The sequence below is a fragment of the Zasmidium cellare genome (genome assembly GCF_010093935.1).
Source record: "Zasmidium cellare ATCC 36951 unplaced genomic scaffold M409scaffold_81, whole genome shotgun sequence".
Lineage (NCBI taxonomy): Eukaryota > Fungi > Ascomycota > Dothideomycetes > Mycosphaerellales > Mycosphaerellaceae > Zasmidium > Zasmidium cellare.
The window spans coordinates 1-12306 of NW_022987025.1; the positions used below are offsets into that span (position 1 = coordinate 1).

Consider the following 12306-nt stretch of genomic DNA (forward strand, 5'->3'; position numbering starts at 1 on the left):
TTCCTATCGTATATCTAGTCGATATACTTAGAGAGGTAGTACCTCTTCTATATATATATATATACTTTATCTCCTATATAGTTTTACTATTTTAATAACCGGCTTATACGATTATAGATTTTTTTACTAATATTAATATATAACCTATCGAGCTATATAAAATTAAAGTTAATAACTCGCTTAAGATATAAAATAAAATTCTCTATAGTATCGAGTAAAGTCGGTCGAGACGGGCTCGTCTTAAATTAGAGCTTTATACTTTTAGTAGAGAAAAATAACTAAAGCTCTCGAAAGTTAGCTAGGCTAGGCGTTTAGTTAATTATATCGAGTATATCCTACTAAATCTATTTAAGGTATTCTAGCTATAGATAGTACCCGATAGCTTACTAAGCCTAATAGCTAGTAGTCTCGATTTACTAACTTTTAACTTAATAGGCTTTCGAATTTATATATATATAACTATAACTAGCTAGTAGGTACTAGGTATAATATACTTTATAGTATTTATATACCGACGGGTAGAAAACCTAATCTAACTAACGCGATAGCTACTCTATAGTTAGTAATTTAAATTTATCGCCTAATACTAGTATATATAGGAAAAGTATATAAACGGTAATATTATACGCTCCGACGATATAACTAAGTAGGAAGTAAAGAACGTCTCGAACTATTATAGACGATATCCTCTTAGTTACGTTAGGACCTAGGCCGCTCTCGAAGTAACTAGTTTTTAGGTAGTTATTAGCTATAATATTTTAGCGTATCTAGGGCGTAGGTTAATACTAGAGACCCTAGCGAGCTAGAGCTAAGTTTAAACTAAAGCTAAAGAAGCTATCGATATTATATATAACTTTTAGCTCGACCGCCTAAGTCTACTCTTTATATAAATATATATACTTTAGATAAAGGTTTAATTCTCTCGAAGTTAGAAGTATACTATAAAATATAGCTTTCTACTATAAAGGAGTCGGTATCTACTATCGACTAAGACGATCTACTATAATTATCTCTAGTAACCTAAGAATAGATAGGAAAGAGCGGTTATTAAAGATCTTACCTAACCCGTAATAATTATCGCCAAAAGTATTTATATATTCCTAATATACTTTATCGTACTTATCTCGAGTATAGCTATAGAAGCCGCTTTATAGCTACTTAAATAACTTCTCGATAATATATTTATAAGCTAAGATTTATTCGTCCTTTTTACTATCCTCTAATTCGACTATATATTCTTAAGCGAACTCTAAAAGTAACGAAGCCCTATTATTACTCCTACTCTCTCGATCGTTTATAACTATATCTTTATTTATAGTACCTATAATAGGATCCTATATTACTATATCGCTATTTATATTATACTCGTACGTCCTTAATATATTCTTTTCTAAGTCTTCTATATTATCTTATACTATAGAGTACCTATTTTTAATACTACTCTTTTCTATATTATTCGCTAGTATCGGCCTAGGCGAGACTTTACTTAAAAGGCTATCTATAATATTATTACTATTTTCGAACGCTACTACTATAACTTTATTACCTAAAGTACTTTAGTAGTCGCTAGCGAGGCTACCTACTTCTAGTATAGGCGATAGTATCGAGTACGAATTAGATATAAACGGATTATTTATAGGAAGAGTTCGATAATATATCGATAAGTTTTATTAACTATAAGCGATAAAAGTAGACCGAGCTATAAATTATCGAAAGAAGCTTTCTATTATCTAGGATATATTCGTTTTTATACTTTAATATAGAGTATCGTACTTTTCGATTAGGAGCGAGTTTTACTATAGCTATATATTTTAAAAGTCTTACGTAAGCGTTATATCCTAGATCCGTAATCCGAGCTATATTAGTATTATAGCTATATCTTCTTCTATAGTTATAGTAAAATTAACGACTCGCTCTTTTTATTAAAGCTACTATAAGGACGGAGCGTCTCTAATAGTAGCTTTAGTAGCTTACTAGTATTAGCGTTCGTACTATCGTTATTAACGCTATCGATCGAGTATTCGACGCTAGTTTAGGGCGGAGTTATTACTTTCTCTAGAGAGAGGTCGACTACGTTTCGCTAGTATTTCTACGATCCTATAAGTAGTATAGAATAGTTATATATTAAAGTAACTTCCGAATCTAGTAGAGAATTCTTACGCTTTTAGTATACTAAGCCTAATTTATTACGAATTCTTACGCTTTTAGTATCCCGCGTCGTAACTATAATAAAGTCGATAACTTTAACGATATACTATATATCTAATATTCGTCGTAGTAATATAAACTTAACGTAGTTCTATTTTAAATTACTTTAAGTATCTACTTACGCCGAAAAAAATAGAATATCTACTTTTTAGTATTTAAACCTAAGTCTAAAACTCTACTCTAGACTAATTCTATATAGCTAGAGGTAGATAGAGCGGCGTATAAGCTCTTACGAGGAATACTAATATCGCCCTAGGTTCTAAAAGCTTACTAATTATCTTTATATAGAGCCTATAGATATAAAACGACTCTATACTCGAAAGTAAAGTAACGGTTTAACGAGGGCTTCTAGGAGAACGGAGAGTATAGATCGAAATAGATATATTAGACCTTATTAGATCGAATAAATATAAAGTCGTAGCTAGGTATTCCTAAGAGTCTATACGCTAACGAACGACACCTTTAGAGCCGATAGCCTACTCTGTTATTTATATCGGAACTCTAGCCAAGCCGAGTCCGATCCGCGTACCGAGAAACGTTAGGATCCGACAGCCGATGGGCGGATTTGCGGCAAGCCGACCAGGAGCCGAACGGCCGCCGTCAGCTGCCAATTCCGCAAACAGCCTTGCCGACCCTGCCATTCACTCACCCTCGCCTGGTGCTTGCATGTCATATTGGGCCTTGTTTAACTCCATGGGCGAGGTCTCAGCTGCTGCATCTCTTCCACTAGTACGCAACTAGCGACATGCCGTCGGTTTCGTGTACCGCGTCACAGAAAGACATGGGTAGCAGTGCCGTATACCGATAGCCCTGTTACCATCGCAAGATCAATATCGTGACCTCGAAGTATTATGCGGCAGCAAGCATACTGTTGAGTCCGGCTCCCTTCGGCGCCCGGACGAGTGTGGAGCATTCGGAAGTACCTTTCTCGAGGCACAGCCCTGCGAGACCCCCTCGCTTTGTTCGACATAACAGTCCAGGTAGGCATTATACCGTTTCCACTCAGAAAACACATCCTGACAGACTCTCTGCTTGGCTGTCTCATTTCTCTATCAGCCGAGGCGCGGCTCAGTTCTTCGGTTCCTGGCAACCCCCTGCTTTTGGAAACGTTTGATGCGTGCGGTCGTGCTCGCCCCATGAGAACGCAATCGTGGAGGTTCGGCCGAGTTCCATTATTCTAGTTGGACTGGACCAGACCTCCTTCCAAGTACACGCGCTGGGTGTACATCCCATCTCACGTGAAAGTAGGCCCTAACCGGCCCTCATGTGCATGCATGATTACGAATGGGCGCTAGAGGTGCCACAACCCGACTCCTGCCAAGCAATCAAGCTAGAGATTATGCATTTTCCGTACGATTTACCATGGTCCCGTTTGTGCTCGCGGGACGTCCGTTGCGGCGACATTGCCTATCCGTGGATAGCCTTCAGTCGCGCAAGGAACCACCGTTGTTATCGGCATAACGTTTTAGAGCCTCTAATACGACTGCATGGGCTTTGTCAGGCCGTGGCGTGTCTCATGGTATGACCACGCCTGTTTATAAAAAGGGGTACGAGGCACCTATCGGTTCACCCCAGCAGCCTCCAATTCCACCAGATCACCACACGTTCAAACCACCACGGCAGACCAGCGATCGTCGTCCCGGCGACACCATGCTCGGCAACATCTCTCTCGAAGAAGCGTACGAGTTGCCAGCCAGGGCAGATTCCAGTCGGGACCAAGCCGCCTTGTACAGTGATCCCAACGATCTCGAACGCTACCTTCGCCAGATCAAGTCCTTCACCGACGAACGCATCGAGCTGTCCGATAAACATGGCATTGGCTACACCATAATCTCTCTCACAGTTCCAGGGATTCAAGGAATCGTGGAGAAGAAGAGGCGAGTGGCTGGAGCCCAGAGGTGCGGCGTATACTGGCAGAATAGCTAACATCATTTCCCGCCAACAGTGCTGAACAAGAGGCAACGAACACCAATAATTTCGCTTTCGAGCAGATAAAAAATCACCGCAACAAAGTCGGGGCATTTGCCTGCCTCTCCATGTACGTGTAGCGATCCTCTCAAAAAATATCTTCGAACCATCGCTGACAGTCTATTCTCCCACCCAGGCACGATCCTCATCAGGCCGGCGAGGAACTTCGCCGCTGTGTCAATGAGCTTGAATTTCACGGCGCCTTGCTCAACGACGTCCAGCATGCCGGGCCTGACGGCGAGACTTACCTCTTCTTCGATCAACCCGAGTATGACGCTTTTTGGAAAGTTGCAGAAGAGCTAGGTGTCCCAATGTACATCCACCCTGCAGCTCCAGTGGGCCAACGATACGATGTGCTGTACAAGGAGCGAAAGTACCTCGTTGGTCCACCCTTGAGCTTCGCCAATGGCGTGTCTTTACACTTGCTGGGAATCATCACCAACGGCGTGTTTGACCGGTTCCCAAAGCTTCAGATCATCGTTGGTCACCTGGGCGAGCACATACCCTTCGACTTCTGGCGCATCAACCACTGGCTGGAAGATGTTGAAAGACTGCTCGCCGCTCGTGCGCATGATCGATTTTGCAAGAAAGATTTACTTTACTACTTCAAGAACAACATCTACATCACGACCAGCGGAAGCTTTAGCACTCCCACGCTCGAGTATCTGGTCAAGTACGTTGGCCATGACAGGCTGTCGTTCTCCGTCGACTATCCTTACGAGACGATCGAGAATGGCTGTGGATGGTGGGACGGAGATAAGAAGGAGATTGAAAAAGTGCTGGGCGGGGAGAAGGCATACTACGACGTCGGGAGAGAGAATGCGAAGAAGCTGTTCAAGGTGGATGGATACTACCAGTCTGATGCTTAGATCAAGGTAGACACATACGTTGGTACAGGTAGTGACTAAAATCGAGGATGGAATATCTCATGGTCCTCATTACAAGCACCTTCAGGCCAAGGATTGGCCAGCCGATGGTATTGATTACCACCCATGGCCACCATTCCAACCCCAGTGCCAACCACCACCGTTCTTGCCGGGACATCCAGCCAACGCTGAAGACTTCATCTTCTGGAAATCGGGTGTGCCGAGACCCGTCGCAGGATCCCATGCCACAGTGGCGTTCCAGCTGGCATACTACAGATCTGTTAGCAATGTCTACTCCCAGCGCTGCGGTTTCAATCTTACCGGAATAATACCACCCCCTGGAACTGGATTGCTGTTCTGGAGATCGACACCGTTACAGCCCACTGCAGCCCCTTGAGTGACGTCGTCGAGTGCAGAGGCAGAGCTGTACAACCATGGGTTCAGGAAGCCCAAGGCCGGCTTGCCGGCGCGGAAGCGTGCGTCCTATAGACGAAGTCCAGCGTCAGCAAATATCCTGCGACAATACCCGATATCCATCAATGATACTACTTACGTTCAGAAGTGCCACGATGGAGCTGAACACAGGAACAGCTGCGGATGTTCCACCGGAAAGAGCTCGGCTCCCGTTAACATAAATCAGGTAGCTGTCGATGATTAGCCTGGGCCATTCATATCATGTTTCGAGCATCTTACTAAGGATAAAGACTATGGGCAGCCACATCTGGAACTCCTCGCCCTTGGAAGTCGGTGTAGTTGTTGGCCTGATAGTATGCCTTCGCTTCCGGGTTGATATATGTTGACAGGTACTTGTTGACTGCATTCTTCTGGTAGAATGCAGTCGGGAAGTAACGGCTGAACCCAGATCCTGTTGCGTTCCATGCTACTTCTGGGTTGTAAGCTTGGGTGCCGCCGACAGCCTGTTGGTCGTTGTTAGCTGCGATGCCGACATCTCACATAAATTCGCTTCCTGTTCGACTCACCGTAACATAAGGGCATGTTCCTGGGAATTGAGGAGTGAACTCAGGATGGCCGTAAAGATTACCACCGCTGTTATCGCGACAGACTGCTCCAGTTCCTTCGTCTCCCGTCGAGAAGAGGACGCTACGGCCGCGAAGTCCCAGCAAGCCGGCCTGGTTGCAGATTCGAGCAGCATAGCGTTCTGGCACCTGTCAAAGACTGAGTCAGTATTAATTAACTTCATGAATATGAGATGACTGACCGTGTTCTCGTGATCGCCGTAGCTGTGGGATAACACATGTGGGATCTTGGAGTTTGGTTGGCGAAGTAGGTATGAAAAGTACTCCAAATACGGCTCGTTTGTATCAGCCGATGCATTTGGGCTGAGCAAATCCGGAACGAGAGGGCCACGACCTCCGGTAATGTATGTGTAGACAGGAAGGCCATCGACCAGACCAATGATATTCTGAACATCCAGGTTGGCCTCACCATCGGTCTCTGTCTGAGGATCTTGGTCGTTCACGCCGCCATTGATCAGCGCCAGAATCTCGAAGTCTTGCTGTGGGATATTGAACTCCTTCTCGAACAGATGCAAGTCCGAGTAACTGGGGCTCTCCTCCAAGAAATTGGCAAATGCGATATTGCTGCCAGATTTTGGATCTGCATCGTAGCCGACGGTGTTGTACAGCTGCTTCAGGCACTCCGGGGTAATGGCTTCATATGTTCGGTTCGTCCGACTAGAAACATATGTCGTCAAGCATGATGGCTGGAGATTGTCTCGCTTCGTGTGCTCCTCGAGCTCATCTCGCTTGGTCTGTTGTTCCAGGCTGTCCATTGGGATTCTTTCCGGGATGACAGAATGGGGCTGCATGCTGCCGAAGTATGTCGTCGGTGCAATCAGGTCAATGTGATCGGCCAGGTCGTCGGGAACAGAGTAAGCCTAGACGGGTCAGCAGCCTGCTCTGAGTTCGGCCGCTACATGTATGTACTGACTCTGGTCCTCAGCCGGGCTTCGCTTCCCCTCTTGTAGACTTGGAAATCGGCGTTCAACATGGACTTTGCATGTCCCACCGTGGTCTTGAACGAGACTGTTTGGCCATCGCTTTGAATGTCCTGTGTGCCGCTCCGTTGGAGCCAATTTCTCACCTGCAAGATGTCAGTCGTGCCTTGAATCCTTATCCTCCATCATCTCACTTTACTGTCCGATTCGTTGGATGGTCCGAACATGCCCCATTGGTGTCTCAAGTCTTGATATTGGCCATACCGTGGGCTGCAAGGCGTTGAAACTGCTGCCAGCTCGGCTTCTAGGCGGTCGAGATTTTGGTATTTCCTTGGCAGCTCTAGTCAGCTTCCCAATCAACGTTGTCGCCGGGAAACGCACAAGGCAGCGTGCAGTGTCACTGAGCTGTTATCGTGAACTCGTCCTACAGCGTTCCATCCGTGCGGAACGTGGGGCAGCTCTTCGAGGACGACAAGGCCCCATGCTGCCGCTGCAAACGACGCCAAAGACAAGAGCAACTGCATGGTTTCTGCTGAATTGAACCACAATTGTGAGGAGAAGAAGAAAATCTTGTGGGCGTGATGGACCGCATTTCAGCAGCTGCACAATCTACCACCAAGCTCCACCAAGCATTTCGCCATGCATTATCTTGATGATGTCAAGCTCGAATCGTTTGACGACTTGCTAGATTGGTGGCTTTGCCGTCTTCCGCTTGCTGGTGTTATACCGAAAGAGGAAGCTCTGGAGATGTTCCTGCATTAGGCGATGTAACACTGCGCAGGGCATGATAGATACCCCGCCGCTCGCTACCATTCTTTACGAGCGGTACCCTCTCATGGTCCGCTCAAATCACTCTTCGTAGAGATGCCCAGTTCTAAACAGATGGTGGCATGCGAGGACACTGATAACGAGGCTCGACAGGATTCTCCGCCAATCGGTGGTTCTTGAAAAATCGTGGCGCATTAGCAGCGCTTAAACCCGAGGAATGGTCACGAGGGCACTCGAATGAGTAGCAGGTTACTCTGGCCATGGACTGATGCCATGTCGAGCAGCTTCTATACCACCCGGAGCCAGAGTTCATTTCCAGAAGAATGACATATTGGCCATAGCCGCTCGCAGCCTTCCCAAAGATAAAGTTTCAGCTTGGGGACCCGGGAAGTGAGCACAGAAAACAAACGCCCCAGTCGCGACTCTATGCAATGCCTCCTTTGTGAGAATGCAGATAAAGTCTTCTTGACCTACACATGGTCTGGAGAGTCATTCCAAAATTCATGCTGGGGGCTTGACGTGAATCCTTCTGGATCAAATCCACGGTGACCCGATCCAGGCACCGAGATTTAGGAGTCAAGACTTGTCATGTTGTAGGGACTTTTTGCCACAAATCACTCGAGCCATCCAGTATAAAAGTGCTAAAACTATCTAAGATCTATGGAGTTCGAGAATCAAGCGCTCGCAACATGGCCTCTCTACTCACCATCCCAGAGGACGTTCGTCAGATCATTTACTACTACGTCTTCTGCACTCCGATGTGGGAACAACATCTCGAGAACTGCAAGCAACGCCAGGGCTCACATACGGAACGTAGACGCTGCTGTTTGATGTGCTATAGCATGGGGGATGATCGTCAATCATGCTACCTTCAGCCCTGCGTCATCGAATTGCAGAACAACTACTTCACCTTCCAAAGACAGATCTTTTGGTACGACCAAACCCGATATGCCTCCCAGGAAGGTCGATACCAGCGATGCTCTTTGTTATTGGCCTGCAGAGCATTGTATGCTTAAGCTTCCGCCTTCTTATATCAACATACGCCCATCTTTATCAACATCAAAAAAGACACCCGTGCTTGTCCATGCTGTGGAGGACTCAGAGGTTGGCACACCGTACTAGAGCCTCGCAAGTTCATCTCATTCCGAAACATACCGCTCTGGCGGTCCATGACCAAGCTCTGGGTTACGACCAAGACCACGCACGACCGAGATCCCAGGCCTATCACCTCTACAATCCGAAAGCTCGAGTCAATGGCGGATAATGTACGAGAGCATCCTGACAAAGATACAACATCGTGGTATATCGGTTCATGTAGTGTGTGCGGTAGAGGTGACGACGAGCGTATATTTGGGATTCCCTTCTCGTACGGATGCTATAGATACGAAAGACAGTTACGCTTTGTGCTAAAGAGTCCGGTTGAGGAGGATAATGATCGGAGGAAGGAAGTTGTGTCTCTAGTAGATGAATTCGTAGAACTCGTTAAATACTGAAACCATGAAGTTGAGATTTTCTGTACATTAACGTTGTCCATCTCGTTCCTATAATCAGACCTTTCGTTACCTACAGCAAGGCTAAGACTGCAATACAGAACTTGCAATTAGAAATGGATGAATGAGCACCAAAAATGACTTTTCAATTTCTCTTGAGTCCCGCATCTGAGTCTGACGGCGATCTAGCCGCAGTCACCCTCGTGTCTAGAGCTGAACTAAGTTCACATATGTGCAATAGACGCTGAGACATAGGCTGTGGCACATAGGTCACATAACAAAGAGAATTGCTTGCAAACGAAGTTAATCGGGTTCGTCTTAATGCTGCCACACCGGAAGCTTGACAGGTTTGGCGACTTTCAAGGTTTTCCTGAAGATAGGTTTCTTAGGGACTTTGCCAGGTCGACGCGGAAGCGAGGTGACCACCCACTACCTCATTTCAGCCACTGCATGTGTCTGTTAGAATGTTGAGAAGCTAGTAACGCTTTAGAAGAAGACATGTCTACAACGAAATGGAGACGGCTCATCTCGCACAATCGACAAAGGCGGAATTAGCCGCCGTCTTTCCAAACTAGGCCGCATTGACAAGGCTGTATCATTCCTTGCGCTTGGAATTCACAATTTATCATGCCACAAGGTGAGGCGTACCGGTACGTCCACTGATGAGTAAATTAACACCTGGGCGGGATTGGAGACTTCACTTCACTTCTGGACTTCCTCCCGCTTGTTCTGGCTCTTTAGCCCCTGGATCGTGGATCGTGGTCCTTTTCCTTTGAGTTGAGCATCCACTTGGCCGTGCTTTTTTCCACGATAGCAAATCTGTCCCGAAACATCCTGTTCTCCGACGAATGTACCTCGCCCAGTTCTGTCCAATGTACAAAGTGGGGACTTGGAAGTGGCAGATGGAGCAGCGAGTCTCAATTACTTGGCATTTCACATGGCTATCCCTTTACCGAGGAAGCGCATGCCGATAGTCGCATTCTCGAAGGCTACAAGATATCTTCAACTCCTGTTGGCTGCCGGTGATAGCCCTGTCTGGCTGTGCCATTGAACTCGGAGCAGAATCCCACCGTTAGCCTTTCTTCAGGCCTTAGCCTTGCCATTGTGCCCATGGTGGATCAGTAATCTCAGGGCTTGAAATAGGGACAGGCCCTTGCACCAAACAATTTTCGGCACACTTCATCCAAGGATCAGGCTACTTACCCTTGACGCTCCCAAGTCTGCGGCTGAATCGAAGCGCTCCACAGTCAGTCAGCAGCTGAGAAAGAACACTTTCGCAAACCTCGCAATCCGCGCAAACCTCTTCCGCGGACTCCTCGCCGACGCCAACTGACCAGAAACTGATTATATACCTATTTCCTGGCTGATCAACTTTGTGTCAGAAAATCACATACGCTTCGAATATGGCGGCTCCGATAGATGTCGACTATCTGGTCATCGGTGCCGGGGCAATGGGGATGGCGTTTGTGGACACGATGCTGACAGACTCCAACAAGACTTTCGCCATTGTGGACCGCGATACGAAACCAGGAGGTATGCCTCACCACAGTCCGCTCTTGCAAATTGACTTGCTGACTATGCAGGTCACTGGCCTCACGCATACCCTTTTGTAAGGCTCCATCAGCCAGCAGCTTATTACGGCGTCAACTCGACTCCACTGGGAAGCAGCGCGATCGACAGAGACGGCTGGAACAAAGGCCTCTATACGTTGGCATCTGGAAATGAAGTCAGCTCCTATTTTGAAAGGATCATGCAAGACAAGTTTCTTCCCTCTGGACGGGTCCAATATTTTCCAGAGCATGAGTACCTTGGCGACCGCGAGTTCCGCTCCAACAAGAACACAAAACTCTACAGGGCCTCTCACGTGTGCTGCATTGTAGATGCGACCTACAGTTGGACGGAAATACCCTCCGCTCGCCCGCCGCCCTACCACGTCGAGGATGGTATAGATGTTGTTGCGCCAAATGATCTGCCGAACAAGTTTCATTCAAGCCGTTTCGCCAACTTCACCGTGGTAGGAGCTGGGAAGACCGGAATCGACAGTGTTCTGTGGCTGCTTGGGAACAATGTTGAGACTGAGCGAATCACCTGGATCATGCCCCGTGATCCGTACTTCTTGGACCGTGAAGCATTTCAGCCAGGGCCGAAATTTGTTGCCTCTAAACAGGCTCGAACCGAAGGCTTGGGCAAGGCGGTCATGGGTTCCAAAACTATGGAGGACTTTGTAAAGCGACAGTTTGACAGCGGCCATGTTTTGCAATTCGATGAAGACGCCGCACCAACCACGTTTCACTGTTCAACAGTCTCGAAACTGGAATTGGAAGCACTGCGAAAGGTCAGCGACATCGTTCGCAAAGGCCGCATTGTTCAGGTCACGGAGAAAGAAGTGTCGTTGCAGAAGGGAAGCCACAAGCCCAAACCGAACAATCTCTACGTCGACTGCACGGCGAACGCCATTGCCAAGATGCCTCTTGTTCCGGTGTTCCAAGAGGGCAAGATCACTCTCCAGCCTGTTCGAACATGCCAGCAAACCTTCAGTGCAGCTTTCATCGCGCACGTGGAGACGACATACGAGAGCCGAGCGCTGAAAAACCAGCTATGCGGCCCTGTGCCAATGCCAGACGTACCAGCCGACTTTCCTCTGGCCATACTACTGACAAACCTCAATACCGTCAGATGGTACCAGCACCCCAAGACGTACCAGTGGATCCGAGACAGTCGCCTGAACATGTACGGAGATTTCTTGCCAGCTCCTCCTGAGGATCCAGAGAGGCATGCCTCATTCGCGGCGGGGTTGGCGGCGCCGACGGAGCAGCTGTCCGCGAAATTGCTCGAGCTTGTTCTCGATTCACCAAACAAGCATATAGCTCAGAAGATACTGAGCGAGAACCAGAACGCAGACAGTCGACTGTGAGGAGCACTACTTTACTGTTCGAGTCATTATTTATGATTGAATAATGCACGTTTGTGAATCAATGGCATTTTGAAGTTGGGATCTGAGGGTTTTCACTTTATAGAGCCAAGCCAGCCATGTGATTGCCAAGTCCCT

At 47.1% G+C, this 12306-nt stretch overlaps 3 protein-coding genes across 3 annotated transcripts; 2 read left to right on the top strand and 1 right to left on the bottom strand.

The window, feature by feature from the left end:
• Window positions 1-3858: 3858 nt before the first annotated feature.
• M409DRAFT_71602 (uncharacterized protein) lies at window positions 3859-5045 on the top strand (the record flags this gene model as incomplete). Its single annotated transcript, XM_033819244.1, has 3 exons — window positions 3859-4106; window positions 4154-4246; window positions 4313-5045. The coding sequence occupies 3 exons, from the start codon at window positions 3859-3861 to the stop codon at window positions 5043-5045; spliced, it is 1074 nt and encodes a 357-aa protein (XP_033659399.1).
• A 114-nt stretch (window positions 5046-5159) lies between these two features.
• On the bottom strand, window positions 5160-7523 carry M409DRAFT_71603 (uncharacterized protein; the record flags this gene model as incomplete). Its single annotated transcript, XM_033819245.1, has 9 exons — window positions 5160-5312; window positions 5364-5525; window positions 5596-5686; window positions 5736-5959; window positions 6023-6208; window positions 6262-6939; window positions 6993-7145; window positions 7194-7329; window positions 7381-7523. The coding sequence occupies 9 exons, from the start codon at window positions 7521-7523 to the stop codon at window positions 5160-5162; spliced, it is 1926 nt and encodes a 641-aa protein (XP_033659400.1).
• A 3137-nt stretch (window positions 7524-10660) lies between these two features.
• On the top strand, window positions 10661-12171 carry M409DRAFT_30978 (uncharacterized protein; the record flags this gene model as incomplete). Its single annotated transcript, XM_033810150.1, has 2 exons — window positions 10661-10790; window positions 10841-12171. The coding sequence occupies 2 exons, from the start codon at window positions 10661-10663 to the stop codon at window positions 12169-12171; spliced, it is 1461 nt and encodes a 486-aa protein (XP_033659401.1).
• Between the last annotated feature and the right edge of the window lie 135 nt (window positions 12172-12306).